This window comes from Lampris incognitus, chromosome 11 (assembly GCF_029633865.1).
Source record: "Lampris incognitus isolate fLamInc1 chromosome 11, fLamInc1.hap2, whole genome shotgun sequence".
NCBI lineage: Eukaryota > Metazoa > Chordata > Actinopteri > Lampriformes > Lampridae > Lampris > Lampris incognitus.
Genome location: NC_079221.1, coordinates 5,056,432 through 5,082,792, shown reverse-complemented (window position 1 = coordinate 5,082,792; position 26,361 = coordinate 5,056,432). Strand labels below are relative to the sequence as shown.

The following is a 26,361-nucleotide window of genomic DNA, read 5'->3' as shown; positions in this document are numbered from 1 at the left end:
TCAAAGCCAACAGTTTGAGCAATATACAAAACCATTTTTTATTTCAATATGAAGTGCCTCAAAACCAACATTTCTTCCAGAAAAAGTTATGACAAAGGATATCGGAGAAAAGCAAATCGGGCCTTGTCTGTTAAGAGGAGGAGGCATTTCCTTAAGAGGGCTGACGGAGCTCGTATCACCTGTGAATGATTACAAATCGCTGAATCGCACAGTTTCATTAAACACATGGGATGAAAAGCGAGCCTTCCCCTGCCAGCTGTGCCATGATCATCCTCTACTGTACATCTACTGTATAACAGGGGGGATAACAAAATAAAGAAGCTGTAGACAACCACTGGTTCGACTGGACAGCTGTGTTGGCCAATCTCACACACAACACAGAGTCGGGCTATACACAGGCTTCTCACTCCAAGCTAGTGCTGGTACAACCTACTACTCAATTAATATGGATCCATAGTACTCCTCAGTTAGAAGTGATTAGTCACATCAAGAGAGTTTCTGTTTGGTGGGAAACCCAAGTCTGTGGCTTTTTACAGACGGGGCAGACCGCCCCCGGTCTTAGAAGGCGGACTCCTGGCCAGCAGGCAGGGCAAGTCGTGTCTCCAAGCCTGCTATCAGGCCTGCGCTGCAAGCCTTTCAATGATTCTTCTGTATTCTCCGAGGATGACTTGGTAGCTCTTCTCCAGCTCCTCGTGCTGTATCTGAGGGTTCATTTGGTGTATGTGGGACACTAGCTCCTCTGGCCGCAGGCATTTCATCATCTTGGTCAGCTCTCTCTGGTTCTTCTGCACACCAGACACATCAAAATACACACAACATTGTCAAGGCGATACTTCGGCTGTTTCTTTAAAAGACACAAACATGAGCTGCCTAGTGTTCGGTAGTGGCGGTAGTGGGGGATTATGAATGTGGTTTTACAAGAACTTCTTGAATCCAAGACTCGAATTTAATTGGAAATGTGATTATAAACGTTCCCGGCTACAAATGGCTTCTCTTTCAACCGACCTGTAGGATGTTTTCACATCCAACTCAGATGGTAGAGAGGGGCAACGACAGAATATTCTGGCAGGACAAAATTACTCTGCAGCCGGATCTACAGGGGTGCTGAAAGATACTGGCCACGGACCAAAGTTGCACATTCAAGTATTTGGACTCTAGTGGAAAATGCTTCATGCAAAACTGGCTGATACTGACTCACACATGTACATTTGGTCACTGGGGGAATAGAGAGAAAAATAACCTAACCCAAGGTTGGGAAGAAACATATGATCCCTTCACATGTACGGCAGAGGCCTCTGCCATTCAAATAACTATAAACCAAATCTCCTCAGGAAAGGAGAAAAAAGGAGAACAGGCATCTGGCCACCAGATCTCTCCTCGCCACTCTCCCAAGGAATTCCTAGGTTACTTCCCTTCTCACCACATAGGTCTATACCCCCCACCCCATTCCACTCCCTCACTGCCGTCAAAAACTCGCCTTTTCAGGACGTGCGGTTACACCGCTGACAGCAAATCCTCTAATGGTTGGTATGCAGAGTTACAGCGAGCTGCTCAAACACAAAATGTAAGGGGCAAAACAGGTTGTAGGGAGTGTTATATGGGTATGAGGAAGTCTATCCGCCGTGGAATTTGTGATTCAGTTTCAGCAGATGTCTCTGCCTCCCTCAGATTCTGCAGTTAAATACAAAATCCCCAATTCTGAACGGGGAAAAAAAAAACGGTTTGGAAGAATTCCACCGCTCGCCTGAGTTAGTCTGAAAAAGCACAGAAAAAGTAAAGACGTGAAACTCTAAAATGCAGCAGCTTTTTAGGACTGTCTGCTTGAAGCATACTTACATAAAAAAAAGATTTCATTCAAAGAAATGTAAATCCTAACTAACTGCGCTTGCTTGAATAGAAAATGGTGCCACAATAGCAGAACCACGGGGGCCGAGTGCGCTCTATTGTAGCTGTAACAATGAGCCACTGGTACCCTACCAATTTTAGCAGGAGTGAAGATCAATTTTTCTCCAAGTACTGACAGGTAACATAATAAACAGTGACAATACGCAGCCTTAAGCAGATAAAGTGTATGCCACACCATTATTCCTTCTGCAACTAACAGCAGTAATGCCATGTTTACAAATGGTGGAACACTGAAATCTGGCTTTTCGCTGGGTGGCAACGGCAACGTGTTTTGGTAATTAATCCGCGTTTGCGAATATCGAGCATGAACAGAAATCAATTAAAATGAGTTTGCTGCTGCACGCACTTATTCTCCCACTGCACGGTGATAAACAATGCATGCTACTTCAATGCTGTTATTATAATGCAGTAACCTTGTACGGTCCAAATAGCCTTCTTTTAACCTCCAGACGGTAATCTCTTGCTTTTACTTCATCACTCATGTCTGTCGCTCTCAGGCGCAGGATCTCGTACACTCGCCTTGCATGTTTCTGTAGGGAAAGAAAATAAGCCAATTATTTGAGTTTTTTGTCCCTCCCCCCCGTTCACTCGCTCCCTCGCTTTCTTTTTTTTTTTTTAAGTCCACATAGTTTGCCTCAAATGGGATCTAAACTACATCTCAGCACAATGGTTGGAAAAGAAATACTCAGGGCCCGCAGACACGCTGCCGACAGGGGGTCTGGTCCCGGACAAAGCCTAGAGGCGTGTCATGAGACGTAACCATTTGGTCAATTTACAAAAAGGGGTCAGACTGTGATAATCAGCTACATGGCAAAGGCACAAAGAGAACCAGTGTTATAACTGGGACTAGGGTTGGTAGGGAAGAACTATGTGCGGATTTTTAAAAATATGTATGTGTTTTTAGTGAAATGGGGCTAAAATGACTTAACATGGTAACAAATGTCTGACATTCGATTCTTCCAATTTAAAATCCGGTTATCTAGCCTGGTATAGAATCTATAATCTAATAGCACGTCTTGATGCTTGAAGAACACAAAGAGGAGCTGATTAATCTCAGCAGGGATGAGATCACGAAGAAGAAGAAGAAAAAGCAGGAAAAATCCTCCCGTTATAACTGAGCAGGAGTTGCGTCAAAAGAAAACACTGGGAAGAACGGAAATGATACATGTCAGTTGTGGTCTAGGGGATGGTTTTGGAAAGCAGAAAGATTATGGGAAACCCCTGACTGCACCAGTCCGCTGAGAAAGCGAAGGGTCAACGTGGGTCTGAATTCTTAGCCGCTGTTGCATCAGTTATGAAGCAGATCCTAACGTGTCCATCAAGATGCGCTGTACACCGACCAGCTGGAAAGTGCATCAAGTCTTCTGGTGTGAGGTCCTCCATACACTACAAGGCCTCTAGACTTAGCTTTTGTTTTGTTCCTTTATTGGATGTTTTACATTTCAGCCGTTTTATACTTGGCCAATTACCCCACTCTCCCGAGCGGTCCCGGTCTCTGTTCCACCCCGTCTGCGGCTCCAGGGAGGGCTGCAGACTACCACATGCCTCCTCTGATACATGTGGAGTCACCAGCCACTTCTTTTCACCTGACATCGAGGAGTTTCACCAGAGGGATGTAGCACGTGGGAGGATCACAACTATTCCCCCCAGTTCCCCCTTCCCCCCGAACAGGCGCCCGAACCGACCAGAGGAGGCGCTAGTGTAGCGACCAGGACACATACCCACATCCGGCTTCCCACCCGCAGACACGGCCAGTTGTGTCTGTAAGGACGCCCGACCAAGCCGGAGGTAACACGGGGATTCGAACCGGCGAGCCCCGTGTTGGTAGGCAACGGAATAGACCGCTACGCCACCCGGACGCCTTATATTTCAGTTGAACTTCACAAAAAAAAATGCAGCACTTCCAAATATTTTTTTTTAAACAATTTTTACAACTGTAGACTAAGTGATGTGATAGGCACCCAGCGGTGTTCACGTTCAAAGTTGATCGATGTGCATGCGTCATCGTCGCTGCTTTGCATTTACTGAAATGCTGTAAAAGGGCAGATGTTTACGTATATTTCCCTCCTCTGGCTGTCAAACTATATTTGATTTTTGCGACTTATCCGAATTAGCTTTATTGGCCAAGTGGACCTATGCACAAGAGGAATTTGATTCCGGTACACAGCAGCTTCTAGCACTTGCTGACAGACAGACAGACACACACACAAACCTCAGAAGAAATAAATGGAACAAAAACAGGACATTGGAGGCAAGCATGTATGTACAACAGGTATGTCACAACAGGTATGTTGTATGTATGTTTTCAGATAATGCAAGGATTTCATTGTGGCTATAAATGTTATAATTTTTCTGAGTTTCTATTCTTGACATGATGTAGAGTACCTTGTTGATTTTGAGCTTGTCCTGAGCCTCTCTGATCATGTCGCTGGAGAAACCGAGGTGCAGCTTGTCTGGAGAGAAGGAGGGCAGGCCCTGGCAGAGCTTGACCAGGACATAGTCTCTGAGCTTCACATAGTTCTCAGAGGGGTCTTCGGCTGGAAACAAACATCACAACACATTATAACTACAACCGCCTAACAATAGAGGTAAACTTGTTTTGAGCCGTTTGTAGTTTTCAAATAAGCTATAATAGACCTTTCGCAAAACCCACAAAAGCTATGGCGTGCCTCACAGCATAGTTTGTTTTCAACACTGTAGTGCAATTGACCTTTTGTGTGTGTGCTTGTATGCATGTGTTGGGGGTCTGCTGAAGAGAATTGGGGGACTTCTGGATCTCTGCTACAAAAGGTAGAAATTTACACATTTCCAATCCTCCCTTATTCAAATATTCAGCACCAAGCAACAGTGAGGAAATATTAATCGAGGCCACACGACCTGCCCTGGCAGGACCTCTCTCCTATTCAATGGGCTAATTCTAACCGAAATCAATTCTCGGGAAGGCTTCATTTATGAAAGGGAAAACCGGGACACCTCTTTATCATTCAGCCCCAGTTCCAGTGCAAAGCAGACATTTCTATTCAGCCCATTCTGAAAAGAAAATCTTGGCATATAAATATAAACTTCCTTTGTCCTTTGTACAATTATTCTACAGCATTACATTGTAATTACTAGATCCTATGTGGAATTTATTTACAAAGTCACTGGTGAAAACCATAAGAACTAAGAAGAACAGTGTCTCCCAACGCGGTCTCCTGAACATCATGTAAAAACACAATCCCAGCACACTCACCTGTAATGTCTTGTACTTTGGGCAGTGTGCAATAGAATCTGTGCACAGCCTCCAGCAGCTGGGCACCATGACCCTCTCCTTGGAACGGTGGCAGGATCAGCATTTGGCTTGTTAGAGAGAGGACATACATGTTATACCACATATGTGGGGACTAATGTGAAACAGGTTTGTTTAAAAATGTGTCCCCCCCTTCTCCCTCTCTCTCTCGCTCTCCCCCTCTCTCTCACTACAAACTGGTCAGGATTATGTGTGACGACTCTATGTGCGAGCCATCCTTAAACTGAAAGGGGCAAATGTAGCAGTGGGTTATTATAACGTCCATCTACATGCACAACAAAATGCTAACATGTAAAGTCGTTTTTAGATATGAAGCACTTTGGCTTCATAATGAAACAAAATGGGGTTGAATAGTTGGCTATATAATCCAGTAATTTGGCCTTTTTTTCCCCGAAGAGGGAGAAAGAAATGTATAATTTCCCTTTTTTTTTATTACACAAAAGAATGAGAAGGCACGTGCTACCCTAGCAATTACCTTACACGTGGTCGGGTTTTGTCTGGGTACACATAGTAATTATAAACTGTCATGTAGCCAACAGTTGCGTAGAGAGTCTCCCCGTCTTTATTGTACTTCTCAAATCTGCAGATAAAACACAAAGGCAAGCAGGTCAATTACAGGCACACTCCTATGCAGCGTCCATTTTATCCCCTCCATTCGCACGCACCCCCCTTTTCCCCAATGCTTGCATACTGGAGCAGCCAGGCCCGATTGGTACACCTGCTACAACCTGAATACATTATGCACTTAATTGGAGTACTGCAACTTAGAGGACGAGAAGGGGTTGGAGGAGGGATTGAACTCCTCAAAATCACTTCAGTCCATTTGCCCATTGTCAGTATTAATAGGAGCCAGGGTAAAGAAAACACTGGCAGAGGCTCTTTTTACTGTTTAGATATTGTTCAGTGTCTCAAAAGACAACAGTATTCAATTCAGCTCTTGGCCCTGAAAAAAATGAAAAGGGCTCTGGGTACAAAAGAAACTCTTGCCAGATCAACAATTCTTCTATGGGGAAATATAATCAAACCGGTCGGCTAATTGGTCACAAGCGGCTCAAAGGGGGGCTCTGTTTTTCAATAACAGACGTTGGGGGTGCGTTTCTGGGAGGGGGGTGGTAGGGGCAGTGCCGTTGTTTAAGGAGGGCACTCACACAAGAAAGAAGTCCCAGCGATCATCGTCTGCGTCGATGAAACTGGCCGTCTCGATGAACCACATGAGGAAGGTCTGCAGGCGTTCATGGTACTCTGGGAATCCCGGGCAGGTCATGTCAACCTTAGACAGAATATTCCACAAACATGCATAGGGTTAGGTTCCTCTTCGTGTCGGCCCTACCATTGTTCACGATAACTTATATACTGTGTGGAACACAAGTCAAGTGAGTAACGAAACATACACTTAAGTAGCGTACCTTTAATAAACTGAAGGGAGTACAGGAGTATCACCTGTGACGGGCAATGTACCTACCTTGTAAATCTGATATGTGAGTTCTCCTGCTTCCTCGTTGTGGACTTCGTAAGTGTGAAGCAAGGTGCCAAAGGGCTTGAAGTTGGCCTCCTTCTCCAACAATGAGATGAAGTCATCAGTGTTGCAACTGAAACCAGCAGGAATGATTTCCCTGATCTTCCCTTCGACATTGTCGGGCTGGAGAGTGAAACATAAATTCAGCATGGAAACATTCATAAACATCTTAAAACAATCTCCCTGGTTGACGGCAGTGAAATATTGCCCATCACATAAACACCATCAAACAAGCAAATGGACTCAGAGAGTCATTACTCGGTTATAAAATTGTCTCACTGGCTAGATTATGATTGCAGCATAGAGACTCCAAAGTAAAAATTCAGTCGTTTGTCATTGTATACTCCGCTTTATTCCGCTATCAGTACCAGGATTTACCCACAGTGATCTCTCTTTTGATCAGCCCAGCTGATTTCTTGTTCTACTTTTCTATTTTTTTTTCTACTTAACTTTTGACATAACCTTGCTTTTATGGTCATCTATAAAATAAAGGTGCGTTATAAAAAGTTCTTCAGTTCTGAAACTGGGAAAGGCTGCAGCCACGATTAAAAGAGATCACAAGAAATTACAGCGGAAGAATACATTTTTTGTGCCCGAGAAAAGCAAACCATTAGGCAATTAAAACTGTCAGCTGAGCAGACACCACGGCCCCCCCCGCTCCCTTCCCCACTGAAAGAGCACTTAATTCAATACGTTTACTACTTCTGTTGAACCATGAATATGTGATGAAGTTGCCACAATAACGCAATTCTGCTTCTCACTAAGGCAATAAAATCTAATGAATTGATCTCAACTTAACAAACCTCGGGCGTCCATAATAGAAGTTTCTCCTCTAATCCCGCCGGGCGAACTCAATCAAATGAATTTGCCCCCGTGTTTTTCAAAGAGCGGCCGAGACAAAGGGGCCCTAGCCCCTTGGACTTTTTCCTCGGCAGAACGTGTGGTTGGTTCAGCTGTAATGTTTGCATTGTATCCATTTCCACGAGGATTGACATGAGAACACTTTGCTGAGCAGCCCTTTCACACCATTTACATGTGTGATGGGCATTAGTTCTGTGCGGAGACCCTTGCCGCTCGGCATTGAAAACCGGGAAATGAAGAGGGCCTGAGCAAAATGCACTACAAAAGGCTAATACAACACACCGCTAATTCCCTCCTTTCAGACATCAGCTAATATCCAACTGGAAGTAATGCACCTGCAGCTGAATGCCACTTCACCATTGTAATTGTTCAACTGCATTTCTAAGAAACAAGGAGCATGCTCAAAAAGGCCATGGACAAACAAGTGACATTGTCCCGCACACTCTCCTCTATACTAGGCGCTAAATTGCACAACCTTTAAGAATAGATACCTTAGTTTGGAATGAATATAACTTAATACACCGATAGAAGGTTCTGGTAAAGCTCCTTTATCTCCGAGAATAACAACAAAGACTGCACAAAGTATCTGATTTGTCGTGCTCGAAATATTTCAAAAGAAAAATCTCCAGAAGAGTACGCTAGACCCAAGATTTCATAGAAACCCATTTTATCACGAAGAAATGATTTATTTAGATTAGTACATAGATTATTTACAATAGATTGCCTTTAAAAGATCATTAAAAAAACGGCTTTTGCAACTTTCAAGAATTTCAAAAATGATAAAGTACATCGACGTTCTGAACTATATTTACTTTAGCTTCCATGAGTGTCCATCCGGTTCACAACACTGGTTGGCCCGAGCACCAAATTAATGTCGGCATGGAGAAATCCATCGTTACCGAGGTGCTGCCCAATTTAAAGGGGGGAAGGTGATTTTTTTTTTTTGGACGAGACTCGTATCGGAGGAGCAGCTGTGTGAGCTCCCTCCCTCCCTCCTCATCTCCAACCCCCCTCTCACCAGCTGCACCGCACCCAGACAGTCCGCATGCACTCAGAGAAAAACACTCTTCAGGGCAGCCTGAACTCCGCCACTCCTCGATCCCGCTACCTCCACGCCATCTGCACTCAAACTCTTAACAAGGTGAACACTCCGGGGTCAACGCGGACCGGCAAGCCGGGGCAAATAGAAGGGAAGCCAGCCAGCCATCATCACATTCCGGTTCCATACTGGGCAACCGACTCGCTCTTCAAACCTGCGCATCTGTGAAATGCAATGAGTATGACGGCGCCCCTTTATATGTAAACATGGTTAGTCCCACAGCGCTTGTAGAACTTGCTGGAGAAGGACGGGACATGGCGCTGAAAACCCCAAACATCGGAGGGAACCCACCTTTTATAGCTGAATTTTCCCAAAAGGGCCAGGTACACAGACGACCCGCGTTCTTCTCGTGTGTGCTTTAGGTCAGCGGTTTTCAAACTGTGGGTCGCGCGGGGGGGGGGGGGGGGGGGGCAAGTTGGTTGCGGGATGTCCACAATAAATGCATTTTGTTTGGAGAGAGAATTTTAAAAAAAAAGAAAAGAAAAAAGGAGAACATCTCTTTTCATAGTTTTGGAGTCAATGCAATAATTATATTCTATTCCAAAATATCAATAAAATAATGTTTCATGTTGACGGGGCTGTGCCGTTTCATTTCATCATCAGTAGGCCAACACGGAAGCCTGAAAGGGAAACGCAACACCGATGAACCGTGCAGAGTGGATTGTTAATTATTTCGGGGTTTTTTTTTTTTTTTTTAAACTCAGGGTATCTGCACACCAGCTGAGCAGTGGCAGTTACGGAGTCTGCAGCTCGAGCGGATGCATTTGCAACACACAATTTAGCTCGAACTTTACCATGAGCTGCCAAGCTCCCAACGAGCTCATAAGACATACACATGACAACATACGACTCGATGGCCGCAGTGCTTTCTCCAGTGCTAGCATAGTGCTAGCATAGCGCTTGTGCTTTCGGATTTCATACCAAAATCTACTGCTTTACAACCTATTGTCACCAGTTTGAATACCCCCCCCCCCACACACTTTTCTCCCCAGTTGTACCTGGCCAATAACTCCACTCTTCTGAGCCGTCCCGGTCGCTGCGCCACCCCTTCTGCTGATCCAGGGAGGGCTGCAGACTACCACATGCCTCCTCCGATACATGTGGAGTCCCCAGCCACTTTCTCCCCCCCCCCCACCATTTTTCTCCCAAATTGTACCCAGCCAACTACCCCACTCTTCCGAGCTGTCTCGGTGGTTGCTCCACCCCCTCTGCCGATCTGGGGAGGGCTGCAGACTACCACATGCCTCCTCCGATACATGTGGAGTCACCAGCTGCTTCTTTTCACCTGACAGTGAGGAGTTTCACCAGGGGGACGTAGCGCATGGGAGGATCACGCTATTCCCCCCCAGTTCCCCCTCCCCCCCAAACAGGCGCCCCAACCGACCAGAGGAGGTGCTAGTGCAACAACCAGGACACACACACCCACATCCGGCTTCCCACCCATAGACACAACCCAGACAGCCAATTGTGTCTGTAGGGACGCCCAACCAAGCCGGAGGTAACACGGATTCGAACAAGCGATACCTGTGTTGGTAGGCAACGGAATAGACCACCACACCACACCACGCCCCCCCAGGTTGAAGGTTTTGCAACAAAGTTCATAATGTGCCTTGTAAGAATTGGACTGTTTAAGCTCACCCACAATATTTGTTGTCCTCCAACCATTTAAGATTGAATTGACATTTAGCCATTTTCTTTTTGCTTGCTGCCTCATCTGTTGCCCGCTAACTACTGCCTCCCAGTCCCACTGCCCCTGGCGGCCTAGCGTATGCTATTTAGCGCAAATGCATTGTTTGCAACAAATGTCAGGCAGTTATAGAATATAAAACAAAAACTGAACAAAAAAATAGATATACACTCATTCGTTCTGCCCGAGAATACATTTAATGCCTCCCTTCCTAAAATTCCAGACATTTTAAACATTTTGGACCTTAAATTAAAAAAAATAAATTCCAAGACGTTTTAAGACTTTATAAGGATCCGCAGGGGCCGTTGTTACAGGTAATATTTTTTTGTATTGCTCATTTTACTGCACAAACTATTTGGTGGGTCCCGAGCCAAAAATTCTCTCCGAAGATGGGTCATGGATTGAGAAAGCTTTGGAACCCCTGCTTTTGGTTACGCTGCTACAAAGAAGATTAGTAGTAATTATTATTATTAGATCCTGTTGGGCTTTTTTTTTTTTTTGGAGGGATGGGGGTTGTCTGCTACTTCTTGGCAGGACAGATGTCCTTGTCACAGAAAGTTGCATCAGTTCATCTGGACACAGCGTTTATCGAGAGAACCGTCTCATCTCTGATGAGCGAGCGGCCTCAGTGAGCGATGAAACGTTTCAACAGAAGCTGTGTCCAGATGAACTGATTCGACTTTGTGATTTCCTAACCTGGATTAGTGAGCGTGCACAAAGACACATGTCCTCGTGTTGAGAATCATACGAGCTGAACCTCAAGCAGAACCATGCTCATTTTTCCCCCATTCTTACTATGTGTTTGTACCGACTGCTTAAAACTAAGCAGCCACAACAGGGACTGTCCCCTACGGCCCATTTAGATAGAAAAAAAAAAGAGGACATGAATAAATTAGTTTCTCTTCTGGTGCCCTCCGATTACCCTCCTGGAAATCTGTTTATGAGAAATCCAAATGGGGCACATTCTTCTTCCTGCTGATTCAATCACAGCAACCTCTTAAAAAGAAAAAAAAAATCAATGTCCAACGTTAGATCCCTCGTACAGATGCTTTAAAAACCTCTCTTCTGGCAGGAGGAGCAGGATTAGTGCAGTGGCATGGGGGGCCTACGGTGAGCCGAGATTAGTCTAACAAAACAACAGTTCTCTTGCTGGAATAATGCCACCACCCAGAGTGTGATCCGGCCTCACTTCAGTCGGCGAAGAACAACATCCAAGGCACAAAGACGCCGGCCCACAGAGCAGCCGGCCTCGGGCCGCCACAAAGATCTGACCAAGTAATCAATGCCAGAGTTTTGTCCCTTGATTCACATTAACTTTCCAAATCATCTGGGGGGGGGGGGGACCTCAAATTCTACAGTCAAAAAATCCAATCAATTAGTGAGACGGACAAACATTTACTATAGTCATTTAGTAGAAAACTATTAACATTTTTTTTTATTATCTGAAGTCTACTGAATCTAGAGTTCAATAAAATTCCATCAAAGTGTTAACATTTTCATGGTATTTAAAGTGACATCAAATTTCCATCTCTCCATTCATCCCCGGAATTCGTTTTTGTTTTGACACATCAAATTATGAGCTAATGGTAAATCTGACCAGACGTATTAGTCCCTACTGGATCTGAGCCAACTTGAACGTTATTATTGTATCATACTGAAGACTTGGACGCATGCCGTATTTAAGGCAAGCACTAATCCAAAAATATCTTAATCATAACTGCTTTTGTACTTGTTCATTTTAATGGTTACTGTCTGGTACCACTCTGGACAAAAATAACACAATGCTGTGTAGTGTATATCTTCACCACAGGAGCCAAATGTGGAAGAGTAAGGTATGTAGTGAGTTTGAAGAAGGTGTTGTGGAAAAAACGCATATATGACAGACCCAACTCTTAGAAGACAGAGATACTATGAAATGAATAGCTAAAACCTGATAAAAACACGTTTTTCGTTCGGCAGTAGGGGAGGTTCCAACAGCAGCACTGGCAATCATTTTATTTCAAATGAATGGGTGGTGGTCAAACACCACCATCTCTACTGGTAGTAGTGTGTAATAAAAATCTGATAATATGAAAGTCGACCTAGCTAAACAAACTGTACTAGGGTAGAAAATGTTTTACCCCAACTGGTTAGCTAACGCCGATGATAGAAGCTATTTGATATCCCAAGTTTAAAATAATAAATAGAAATTGTGGCATACAAATCTTGACAAAACTCAAAGAGCGGAACCTCTTTATCTAGTAATCAGATTTACTGGAGCCCTATCCCCCACGTTAAATTAAGGGGCAGTTAAAGCAAACTTAATAAAGTTCTAACTAGAAAACCATCAAAAACCACAGAACCTACACAGATCTTTTTTTTTCCCCTCACAACTGGAACGTGTCTGTGCGCTGATGAACATGCCGTTATTCTGATTGGTTAATGCAGGAAATCAGTTTCATAAGTTGCAGGGTGTGTCAGGTGATGCAACCCAACAGCAATTCATTTGTAGGCAACAAAAGTTGCTTAACATGGACTTAACTAGTCAGTTAACGGTTATTTTCCCCTTCACAGACGCAGGTGAACCAGCGGTTCTTGGTTTCCATGCCGTGAAAACAACCAGATCTTTTTCAGGTCTGCTGCCGACACCAACATCCATCCCATTTAGACAAGATAACGCTTTTTCTACATATAACTAGCGCTATAAGAGAGTTATTTGCCAAAGTCCTGACAGTCCCACAATGTTTATTTCTGGAATGTACTCAGCTTTGTTCTCAAACCCAAAAATGGTTTTGCCCTCTCATCCAGAAAGCCTACCACCTAATAATTCTGTTCATCCTTGATGCATGTTTGCTTTTGAGTGGACTTTCAGGATGCTGTTCATTTCAAGACCCAATTTGGTAGCAATAAGCAATACTGTGCAGATTCACCACCACTGTGGGCACACAGTAGAGACTCCACTGACAATCTACTTACAACACCTGAAGAACTCTATTCGGTATAAACGCAATATTAAACTGTAAGGCATCCTTCTCTCTGACAGTCATCCCCATCCATCCATCATCCAAACCGCTTATCCTGCTCTCAGGGTCACGGAGATGCTGGAGCCTACCCCAGCAGTCATTGGGAGGCACCCTGGACAGGCTATCTCACACTCACACTCACTTTACTTGCTTAAGGTTGTCTGTCGTGTCCGATGATGACAACCCTGCCTCTGTCACTTGTAAGTCTTCTTATGGCTGTAAAGCCCAATCCGCGATCCACACGGTTTACCACAGACAGAACAGGAAAGAGCACTGACTGGGGGGTGTAGGTGTGGCACTGGTTTCATGTCTCTTTAGTCGTCTCCTGGTCCGTCGATCACCTCGGTCCTTCTCGAGCTTTTGCACCCCTTGTTGACAGAGCTGCCGCCAGATGGAGCGTTGGGCGGCAGTGTCCTCCAGCTGGCTCGGGTTCAGGCCGCACTTTTTTATGGTGGTTTTCAGTTGGTTTTTGTACCGTTTTTTCTGGCCCCGTCAAGTGGCGGCCAGGATGTAGCTGGCCATACAGCACTTTACGCGGTAAGCGCTCCTTTGGCATCCTGATGACGTGACCAAGCCAGCGAAGTTGGTGCTGGGTGACGGTAGCCTCCATGCTGATGCAGTTGGTCTTGTGGAGTATTTCAGTATGGGGCACTCGGTCACGCCACGTTATCCTCAGGATGCATTGTAGGCATCTGATGTGGAAGGCCTCAAGCATCCTGAGGTGGTGGCTGTACAGGGTCCACGCCTCACAGCTGTAGAGGAGAGTCGTGACGACAACTGCCAAGTAGACAGATATTTTGGTGTGGAGGTTGAGGTCTTTGTTTTGAAAGACCCTTCTCCTAAGTCTGCCAAAAGAGGATGATGCTTGTTTAATCCGGTCGATGCTGCAGTCGTCAGAGAGGAAGCTGCCCAGATATTTGAAGGATTCCACTGTTGCAAGTGGTTTGTCGGAGATGGTGAAGGTTGGTGAATGAGATGGAGGAGTAGATGCCCACTGGCATACTACTTCAATCTTTGCCAAGTTTATACTGAGCGCCAGCCTACCATACTCCCTTGCAGCAGCTGCAAGGGTAGCTTGCAGTGCCTCTGATGTGTGGGCCACAACTGTACAGTCATCTGCGTACTGTAGCTCGATGATGTGCTCGGATGTCATTTTTGTGACCGCTTGGAGCCTACAGATGTTAAATAGGTTTCCATCTAGTCTGAAGTCCACAGTAACCCCACCGTCCTTCCTGATTTCCCCGTGGCGCAGCAATGTCACACACAGGAGGAAGATGATAAACTGGGCAGCCAGACTTCAGGAGGATGTTCCATAGGATGTCCCTGTTGACTGTGTCGAAAGCCTTTGACAGGTTGATGAAGGCTATGAAGAGGTCCTGGTGTTGCTCCCTACATTTCTCCTGGAGTTGCTGTGCTGTGAACACCATGTCCACAGTACTCCTATTCCTCCTGAACCCACACTGTGACTCAGGCAACAGCTCCTCCGAGATGTTTTTTACCAGCCTGTGTAACATGACTTTGGCCAGGACTTTTCCAGCAACAGCCAGGAGTGAAATGCCATGGCTGTTGCCACACAGGGACTCACTCACATATACATTCGCACACACACAAACGCACGCGCACATGTCTTTGGACTGTGGGAGGAAACCGGAGCACCCGGAGGAAACCCACACAGACACAGGGAGAACATGCAAACTCCACACAGAGGACGACCCGGGACAACCCCCAAGGTTGGACTACCCCGGGGCTCGAACCCAGGCCCTTCTTGCTGTGAGGCAACCGTGCCAACCACTGCGCCACCCTATAGTCATAGTCATCCCCATCAGGCCTGAAATCAACCGCTACGGTTTTTTTTAAATTTTTTATTATTACTCTTAAGATTTAATACAGATAAAGACGAATCACGGGTCTGAATTTAGTTTAAAGTAGTTACCCTGCTTTGAAGCAAATTGTGCTTTTCCCCTCTGACACCAAACAGCTTAGCGTTCTTATTTCCTTGAGCTAAACCATCACCCCAAATTGTGTTGCATGCTTCAAGCAACTCTGGGTAGCTCTTTTTCCACAGTTGGAATGAATAGCTCTGTGCTTTCTTTTCCTTTTTTTTTGCAACTTTCCAAAGCAGTCATTCCAAAGTTTTCTGCCGCTTTCCACAGTGATTGGCCAAGGGTACTTTAGGTGAGAAAACACAGGCTTTTAAGTGGTTGATTAATTCTTGTCTGTTTGCTTACACAAATACTTCTGCCAACATGTAGACTGCTCACCAGGAACAACACGAGAGAAAACCCTCCGGGAGCGTTCGTCTGTGCCCACATTTGTTTGACTCTTTGCGTCACAATTGCAAAGATCCAAATTACTGAAAAACTAAAAGGGGGATGGCAGAGCTGCAGGGTGCAACATGGATGTACAAATAACTCCTCACCCCACATTTGTGTTTAATTAGTTCAGAAAAAGTGTAAAATCACTAGGTGCCAGACTTGTTTGCGCAGAGCCTTGTATACGATTAGGTTTAAGTAGCTCCTTTAGGAAAACTAATTGCAAAACTTTTAGCAGGAAAATATGCATACAAACAGCACACAGTAGATTCTGTCATTATTGGTCAAATAGGTATTTTGAAGGAAATTAACCACAGACAGATCATGTTAAATATGTGACATTTCTACATAACAGAGAGCCTTCAGAAAATTATGGTCGTGTTACAACAGTAAAAAGGAAAAAAAATGACAGAATCTCCACGAGACTGTATTAGTTCTATATCCTCTAAAGTAATAAAATACTTGAATTAAAGTCATACCTCCACACAATCAAACTTCTCATTGACTTTTGAAGAGTACTTCACTTTGAAGAGGGTGCTCAGGTTTCCAGCAGTGTAGTACAGCTGTATTTGAAGACCTTTGTAACCAAAAGCCACCTCGCTGGGGGAGGAAAAGATGCCCGTTAGCATTACACATTGTAGCCAGCTGCTGCTTATTCCATCTGAAACAAGAATCTTGCAAATATGAACAACATACTGCTCTGTACCCATTTCATCTTCTGTAGCTAAAACCAAAATGAGTTAATATCAGTGGGGAGGACAGTACGTCATAAGAAGTTGATGTGTTTTTCCCGTGAAGGAAATTATACCTGTTATTTCCATAAACCGAACTTAGTTTGGTGGCAAAATAGTTAAAAAGGCTTAAGTTTCTCACTCTTTTAGATTTGCCTAGGTCCACACCTTTGAATCTGCCCACTCCACCGAGCTGACTTATTCTTCTGGTCTGGCATCACGACGTGAAACAGCAGTTTCTCGGTTGAAAAAGCAATTGTCCAATGAGCACTGCGGGGGGGGGGGGGGGGGGGGGCTAGTGATTAGCAATCAGCGCCAGGGGAGGGTCTAACGCCGTTGTCGAATGTTAGACGGCATGTCTTCTCAATATTGCCGGACATCGTAGTTTGTTTTTACTTCGCTCCACCCTTAAACCCATGACAAAACCAGCATGTTGGCATGGCTATGCATCGGTGTCCACTAGGGCGGTTACAACTGACCAAAAATGACATACCATTTCCTTCTATAAAAACAATAAAACACATAGGTTTGAACCCATTCGAAATATACTGTAGCGACCGGGGCAGGTGTTCGCTCTGACTGTCGGCGGCGGAGCTACACTGGGGGAGCGCAGAGACTCAAGGGACTGTTTGAGTTGATTGCGTTGTATGTGCATGTGTTCTGTTTATGTTGGGATGTGTTGTTGTTTGGGGGTTGGACTTGGACTGGGTAGTGGACTGTTACTGACTGACTGATCTTAGGACTGTGACCAAGACTGATGTCGCCAGTTGTGACATCCGGGGCGAGACTCATTACACTGTTGTCTGTTCTGGTCACTGTATAAATAAAACAGTACTCCCGCGGTTGTGCGGTGTATGGGGCACGAGAGTCGCGATTAAAAAGAGATCTTGCCTCTCGACTCATTCGTCCACGCTGGCTCGCCACAATATTTTTGCGCATTATGTCCATAAAAGGGCACAACGATACAACGAGAGACATAACTACTTGTACAGGTATATATTTATTTCAATGTAAACACGTCTTTTAAAAGATCCACATACCTACACATTACAAAATAAACAAATAAAATATCCTAGACCGTAAAACTTAATTTAAAGACTATAGACCTCTCTCTCTGTGCGCCATGGTTGGTGCTAGAGTGAAAAATGAGAATGCGCTGTCTCTCGGAGCGAGATGAAATCTTCGATCAAGGGCCATCAAGCTAACAAGATCCTCCAGAAGGCACAGAGCCAGCTATTGAACCAACGGGTGAGACAAACTACTTTTACCAGATGCTTTGAAAGCCAAAGAGGAGCAGATCCAACAGACTCAGGTCTGTTGTGCTAGACGAGAAGGTCTACAGAAAGTCAAAAACCAGGCAGCAAAAGAAGTTCGACCTACTTACTGTACACCAGAGACATCGGCAGACAGAGACGGACGCCAGACACATGGCAGCGATGTGGACAAGTGGGTGAAGAATCTGTCCAACAGACAACTCACCCAGGCGGAGAAAGACATCCTTGCTAAGGGGCTGAGCAAAAAAATTTGTTTTTGGGACCCCCCCCCCCCTTCTCCCCAATTGCACTTGGCCAATTACCCCACTCTTCCAAGCCATCCCGGTCTCTGCTCCAACCCCCCTGCCGATCCAGGGAGGGCTGCAGACTACCACATCTCCTCTGATACACGTGGAGTCGCCAGCCACCTCTTTTTACCTGACAGTGAGGAATTTCGCCAGGGGGACGTAGCACGTGGGAGGATCACGCTATCCCCGCCCCCCCCCCCCCCCCAGTTCCCCGAACAGGCATTCCGACCAACCAGAGGAGGTGCTAGTGCAGCGACCAGGACACACACCCACTTCCCACCCACAGACACAGCCAATTGTGTCTGTAGGGATGCCCGACCAAGCTGGAAGTAACACAGAGCCTCGATCTGGCGTTCCCTGTGTTGGTAGGCAACGGAACAGACTGCCACGCCACCCGGATGTGCCTAAGGGGGCTGAATTTTGCTGTCACGCTGAGGGAAATCCCACTAGTGGAACCAATCACAGCCACAAAATCAGCGATCCGTAAAAACAACATCGCGGACCCTGAAGTGGAGCGACTGCGGACAGAAGTTTTAGCTTGCCTCAGCAATGTGAAGGCGCCACTGTCCAACATCAGCAGAGAAGAGAGGAAAGCTCTTACGACTCTCAGTAAGAACAATAATATTATCATCCTTCCAGCAGACAAAGGCAGATGCACGGTTGTATTAAACCAGACAGACTATCATGAGAAAGTTATGACATTACTTAGCGACATGAATACTTATGAACCCCTGAAATGAGATCCAGGCAGTGGTCACAAGAAAAAGGTGATAAGATTCCCTGACGCTGTTTGAACAGGACAATGCTATTGACAGAAGTTTGTACCATAGATTACACCCTGGGGAAGCTATACCTAGTCTGTATGGTTTACCCAAGATACAGGATGTGCCATTACGCCCTATTGTTTGTATGATTAACTCAGTAACATATAATCAAAGGTGGACAACCCAGCTTCAGAAAGTAAAAGTCCTGCCACGTATTTGTTCTACCCATGCACTCCACCAGCTGAATTTAATTAGCACAACTCTTCAGCCAGGTACAGTGAAATCACCTTGTTAAGTGAATGGCTATAACAAACACATAGTAGGACTTTTACTTTCTGAAGCCTGGGTGTCCACCTCTGGCATCTATTCTTAACTTGTTGGTAGGCAGGAATGAACATCACATTCAGAACACTATGGATTTTGTGGATAAGGTGAGGGACATCATCATGGAGGGGGATGAAACAATGGTCTCTTGTGACGTTAAGTCTCTCTTCACGTGTGGTCCTACTGATGAATCAGTGGAGGCAGTCTGTATGAAATTACAAAACGAACCCACCCTTAGCAATAGGACCACCCTTAACACTGACCAAGAGTCTGCTCCTGAAGCTATGTCTTCAGTACACAAACTTCTCATACAGGGGGCAGTACTATAGGCAGAGGCATGGATATGCTATGGGTTCCCCAGTTTCACCTACAGCGGCCAACTTGTATATGGAGGAAGTGGATAAGAGGGTTCGGATGTCCTATCCAGGGACACCAACAAATCTCAGGACGTACTACATTTCACCAACCACATTAACTCTGTGGACAACCACATCATGTCCACCAGGGAGGATGTGAAAAATGACAGGTTAGCCTTCTTAAGACTGAATTTGCATTTGGTGATGGAGGACATTTGATTCTTGATTTTTACTGTAAACCAACACATGCTGATCAGTACTTAAGGTTTGACTCTCACCATCCACTGGAGCACAAACTAGGAGCCATCAGGACGCTGTACCATCGAGCTGACAACATCCCCACCGACACAGCGGCTGGGGAAGGGGAGAAATCCCACATTAAACAGGCCCTAGTTAAGTGTGGTTATCTTAACTGGGAATTTGTCAAAGCCAGGAAGGCGCCCAAATAGTGCACCAGCCAATCGAAAAGAGAAGGACAACAGCCGCCTAAGTGTAAACCAGTGGTGATTCCCTATGTGGTAGGAGCGTCGGAACAGTTGAGACACGCGTTTTCCAAACATCGTGTCTCAGTTGCTTCCCGACCCCAAAACACGCTGCGCCAGAAATTGGTCCACCCCAAGGATCCGATCCCCCGGCACAAACAGAGCAATATAGTATACGCTGTTAAGTGGCGGGAGGATTGCCGTGACTTGTACACCAGGGAAACTAAACAGACGCTGGCCAAGAGGATGGCACAACACAGAAGAGCTGACGTGTCAGGCCAGGACTCCACAGTCTACACCATCTACAGGCCCATGGCCACTCTTTCAAGGACGAGGATGTGCACATCCTTGACACGGAGGAACGTTGGTTTGAACAGGAAGTCAAAGAGGCAATCAATGTGAAGAGAGAACGACCATCCCTGAACTGAGGGAGGGGCCTAAGAGTACATCTGTCACCATCTTACAATGCTGTGATTGCAACTAGTATTCCTGAAAAATACACATGGCCATTGAAACTCTAGTTAATGTTCACGGCGATTTGCATATGAAACTGATCATTTTCGGTCGTTGTGTCACTGTGTTGTTTATAAGGGTGGGGATACCTGCAGTCAGTTGAGACTGAGGAGGTCACTTAGATGAGTGATGAAACATTTCTCTCTCAATAAACCAGATGAACTGACTCAACTTTCTGTGATTGCCTCTTAAGCAGTGATTGTGTTGTCATCAATGCTTGACAGCTTCAAAATACCAATATGTAAAATTTTCTTGAATAACCAATTTTCCTTTTAATACACACACGTGTTGAGACAAGTCAAAATCCTACCCATTAGTATTCTATTAAGCTCAATGGTTTTACTTTCTGGTCTAGCAAGCCCGGCAATTTACCTTTTTAGGAAATAATCTTAGGCAAAGGTATTTACATATCAAACGAAATACATTTTTCTGTTATGTTTTCTGATGGCAGTCAATATCAGCCAAGTTTATATTTGCAGTAACCCCTGCTGTATTGTTGGGAGCATCATTATCCCTTCAAAGCTGACCATCTAGTAGAGTTTATCAAAAGTGACGATACGACTAAGTTGTTAGCTTAGCGACATTTACAGTGATTTTAAACATTGCGTTTATTGATAAATTATGTATAAATGTTCAAGTGGGGCCCTACACATCCATTGTTGGCCGGATCAGCCGGCAGGGGGGCCCTACAACCAAAAATGTCCCCGACTGACTGACTGGCCATCGAGTGACTGAGTGATCAGTTTCACACAACTGGGCCACTGGATCAGGTGACCAATGACATCACTGAAATTATATGGTTAGTAGGCCGAGTGCCAAGAGGCATGTTAAAGCACCCCAAAGGCATAGTTAAAGCACCCGAAGTAACCACTCTGCAGCGTCTCCCCACACAGACTTAACTTGGGTGGGCCGCCCAGGTATATTAACAGCTGCCAAAGTATATTTGGCAACTCATTTTGAGCATTTTTTTAATTTTTTTTATTCGTCCGGTGAATGACGCCATCCGCAACTGAATATTGAATATAGGAACGGATTAAAGAGGAGAGGGAGTTAAAAGATGATTCTAATTGTCTTTCAAATCAAACATCCCAAGATATGAATGGAAAGTATTGTTCCTGCAACTGCATTTATAACCATGTCATGTGATATGCTACTTCAGTACATTTTAACAACAAATATTACTACACTACCACTGGCTATCCCTGTAACAAATTGGCCACAATTTCGAACACTGACCATCCACAGTCCAGCCATATACTAAGTTTTGACCTAGTCTTGTTTTTTAATGTCGAGTTCCCCAAGTGTCAGTTATACACTCAGTTGCCACTTTGGCGGTGAATTATTTGGCTGCACCTAAAGCATGTAGACATGGTTTAGAGGTTTAGTTTTTGTTCAGCCAAACATTAGAATGGGGAACATGCGTGAACTTGGTGATCTTGACCCTGGAATAATTGTCAGCGCCAGATGTGGTGGTTCCAGTATCTCAGAGAAATGCTAACCTCCTGGGATTTTCATACACTATAGTCTCTACAGTACGCTGCAGTCAGTTTTTAGAGAATGGTGCAAAAAACATCCACTGAACTACAACGCCTTGTTAAAGATCCCACGACATGAAAAATGTATTTTTATTCATGTCTGCTCTTTTACATGCTACTAGAAATTTAAACAAAAAGTTTGTTTTTATAAGAATGTTTTTCTCTGCCTGAAAAATACAATCCTTTTTTTTTAAACATTTAGTTACAACAAGTTGTACTTGCGGGCATACAAAAAAAAAAAAAAAAAAAAGTCCAATGAATGGGATGCAAGACTGAGCGAGGCCTAATGATCTTCTACTGCCAAACAAACTAGCAAATAGTACATCGATGTCCACATTCTTCTACAAATGCCCGGCCGTTCACGGACGTTCCCTACCCTCTCAAAACCCCAACCCAGTTACGTTTCAAATGGATATACATCAAATCATGGTGCTCAAAATGCCATTTCATGGGACCTTTAAACAGAGGTCAGAGGAAAATAGCCACACTTTCAAGCTGACATGAAGGCCACAAATACTCAAAAAATTACAGTAATCACAATTTACAACAGTGGCGTGCAGAAAGGCATCTATGAACGCACAATGCGATGAATGTTGACACATGTGGGCTACAACATAAGACCAAGAACAGGAAGGTTGGCTTACACGGGGTACAGGATCACAAAAACTAGGTAAGTGGGGATTCGGAAAACATTGTCTGGTCTAATGATCTTTAATTTCTGCTGAGACATGCAGATGGTAGTCAGAATTTAACATAAACAGTATGAATACATCCTACCTTCTGTCAACTGCACAGGCTGGTGGTGGTGGTGTAATGGTGTGGGGAATGTTTTCTTGGCACACATTAAGCCCCTTAATACCAACAACTGCATTATAAATGCCACAGTGTACTTGAGCGTTGTTGCTGACCATATGCATTTTTTTCCAATTTTCTCCCTTTTTCTCCCCCAATTGAATCTGGCCAATTACCCTGTTCTTTTTGAGCCGTCCCGGTCGCTGCTCCACCCGCTCTGCCGATCCGGGGGGGGGGGGGGGGCGACCGACCAGAGGAGGCGCTAGTGCAGCAACCAGGACAAATACCCACACCCGACTTCCCACCCGCAGACACGGCCAATTGTGTCAATAGGGACGCCTGACCAAGCCGGAGGTAACACGGAGATTCGAACCGCCGACCCCCATGTTGGTAAGCAGATTATATGCATTTCTTTATGACCGCAGTCCAACAGCTTTCCAATGACTTTTTCAAGCAGGATAATGTGCAATGTCACAAAGCATGCATCATTTCAAGCTGGTTGCAGAAAAATGAGTGACTTCAGTGTCCTCCAATGGCCTGCAAAGTTCCCAGAACTCAATCCAATAGAGCATCTTTGATGTAATAGGATGTTCACAGCATGAACAAACCTGGGTAGTAATTTACCTGTTGCACAAATATAATCAATACAACAAACTGAATGATAAAGAACAAATCTAGGCACCATCATGAATTTGACTGCATGACATTGTCCTTACAGATCTATGGTTGGTCACCTGATGACTGGTAACACATCACTCTAGTAGTCTGTCTGTGACAACTGGCAAATATGAGAAACTGATTTCATTATGCAACTGTGATTGGGCTTTATCTGCAATTAGGCTTACTGAAATAATTAATGTCCCAATTACTGAGTTCACTGTGAGCTGATTGTGGCAGGTGCAAAAATAACCAAGCCTAGTTTTGACTAATTTAGAAATGCAATTGAGAGCATAATGACATGGTATTGCTGCCTGCACACAGACACCTGTCACTAGCAGAAATTTTGCCTCGCTCCACAGATCTAATAAGCAAAATTTGCCTCCAAGCATACTATCAGAATGGTAATCTCAATCTGTTCAACTGAACATTTATCAGCACCCAGGATAAGCCTTAATCAATGCACCCAACTCCAGGATGAGCATTCAGGCAGAAGTCCGGTTAAACACACAAAAATGCACTAACCCAAAATGATTATTTGACAGGCAAGGTACCGCTTACATAATGTTCCCGTTCGAAAGGTTTAAAGGTTGAGTGTTGCATACCATTTGGGGATATGAAGTGGGTACCTTCCTTCACTGATGTTTTGTCGAGTTAAGGGACCGCAATAAGGCTCAACAAATGCAGTCCAACATCCCACAGTCACACCCCTTGGCATTCACTCCCAGAGACTCTAATTGACTGTACTGCTGCCATTTAAAATCCTGCACACCTAACAGCCACCTAATATCATGTGCAACAGTAACATTTACCATACATTTATTTTCCAATGCATATTTTTGTCTATTTATTCTTGCAGGTTTTATGTGAACTAATGTAAACTTATCCAAACAGAGAATATTAGGTAACACAAGAACTGTTCTGAAATGTGAATGAAAAACTGGGGAAGAGTAATATCTGAGTAGACTGGGATGTAGTGTGAAACACAGGTAGGAAAAACACACAACAACTGGAGTGTTGGCAGGTCGATTCTGACAATTACACTTATGACAGAGTTTTGGGGAGATTATTAATACAGCCAGCAAGCTGAAAGGGCAGTGACAGAGAAAATGCTCTGCCCCCCTTGGATAGTTTACATTAGTTTACATTACATGGAAAGACTATCAACGAGATACCCTTGGGCAAGGCACTGAACCTCCGATTGCTGCACTGTTGCTGCGTGGTGGATACCAGCTGACTGTGTTCATAGTCACAGGCTGATGTGGTTGCACTTACTAAGTCCTAGTCATCTAACAATGTGAATTTTAAGCACGCCAATGCTGAAAATGATTTCTGGTGCTCAGCAAAACACTGACCAGTTGTAACTTTGATTGAACTTGATTGCATTTTTGATATGTCAGCAACCTAACGAGTAAGGCTAAATAACAGGATAGACTTACTCATCTCCATATAACTGGTGGCTGTACTCTGGATGGAAAGTTGTGCCATCATCTTCCAAATCCTCTGGAAAGCGCACTGAAATTGAAATGAAGACGTGTTAAGACATAATGGATGAAAAGCAGCTTCATGGGAATTTTACTTTTGACTAAGTCTGATTAGCAAGCCATTTGCAAGGCAAATGGGGCTACAGAAAATCAATACAGTACCTAGCTTTAAACATACAGCTTCATTGGTGTCACACTTGTACTCAGCCAGTTTTTTCTCCATTGTTCCTGTGGGGACAAAATGTACACATCTGTTAGCCAGATAACAAGCAATGTCTCCCGGAATAACCAGCGCTAAGCATGCATTAGAAACAAATTGGTAAACATTGGTTAATGCAGCTTTCAACCCCAGACAGTGTGTTGTTGTCCTCCCCGGACTGATGGAAGAAAAAAATTGTGCTTTAATCTCCAATTAAATGTCATAACCTCTTGGTGAAACAGCACTCTGTGCATGTGGACCTAAACCAGGTGTGGGCAATCTTATCCAGAGAGGGCCAGTGTGGGGTGAAGGTTTTTTGTTCCAACCAAGCAGTTACACACCTGTGTCTCCTAATCACGTTCCTCAGCAAAGACTCTTACTGGTTGATTAGTGGGATCAGGTGTGTAACTGCTTGGCTGGAACAAAAACCTTCACCCCACACCGGCCCTTCCTGGATAAGGCTGCCCACCCCTGCTCTAAACTGTGTTTAGACTTTCCCAGCCAAACCGAGAACGGCCTCTTCCATAGCAACTTCTAAGCCTTGACTCAGAACAGGACACCCCTCTCTGCTTAAGCTTCCAAATCTGCTGTTAATCAGCCACGGGTTCTGTCTTCTACTCCAATCAAACACTGATTCATGCAACACCGTTCTAATTATACATACCTTAATTCAGTTTATCTGTTGATTACACCGTCTTATCGTTGCCTCCTTAACCCTACGAATTCCCCCCTTGGTGCAAAGCGCAGTGCATTTGGACGTGCTACGTAAATGAAGTTTGAGCGGACGATTGATTAGCGACCCGCACTACGTCCGGCTAGTCGCGACGTAACTCCAGCACGAAATTCCAGCGCCCTACACCAACGGCTCCGCATCGTGCGATAATTGGGGGGGTTGTGTTAGCGGGGCGCACGTAGCACACGGTTGACGTTAGCAGGCCGGACCTGGAGGGTCCGGTAACGAGACGGCGACGCTGGCTATAACCGCCGCTAGCCACTCCGTAGCCTAGCCTAGCCTAGCCTAGCTTCCTGTTGTTGTTGACAAGACCGCCGCCACGCCGCGCACCTGCGCGCGAACAGGGGGGGGGAGGGAGGGGGAGAGAACCCACAAACTCGATCGACGTCGACGGCAAACCGCGACGAGCCGTCGCCGACCCCCCAAAAACGCGGCCGCGGCACGACGCGCGGATGCGTTGACACTTACCCGCCATTTCTGCACACTGAAATCAGTATGTGGTTAGCGTCCGCCGTCTCGCGTCGTCCCCGAAAGACCCGCGGAATCGCGAAAGGCTTCC

The 26,361-nt window shown here is 45.0% G+C and overlaps 1 protein-coding gene across 2 annotated transcripts; it reads right to left on the bottom strand.

Annotated features, from left to right (window-relative positions):
* Nucleotides 1–22: 22 nt before the first annotated feature.
* hat1 (histone acetyltransferase 1) lies at nt 23–26,361 on the bottom strand. 2 transcript variants are annotated; one of them, XM_056289730.1, is made up of 11 exons: nt 26,271–26,361; nt 25,033–25,098; nt 24,826–24,901; nt 16,151–16,271; nt 6,657–6,833; nt 6,343–6,464; nt 5,670–5,774; nt 5,138–5,244; nt 4,291–4,442; nt 2,319–2,435; nt 23–785 (listed from the first exon to the last, which is right to left on the bottom strand). In XM_056289730.1, the coding sequence occupies exons 1-11, from the start codon at nt 26,275–26,277 to the stop codon at nt 615–617; spliced, it is 1,221 nt and encodes a 406-aa protein (XP_056145705.1). In that variant the 5' UTR covers nt 26,278–26,361; the 3' UTR covers nt 23–614. The 2 variants fall into 2 exon arrangements, with proteins under 2 accessions (XP_056145705.1, XP_056145706.1); XM_056289731.1 differs by lacking the exon at nt 26,271–26,361 and adding an exon at nt 25,734–26,028.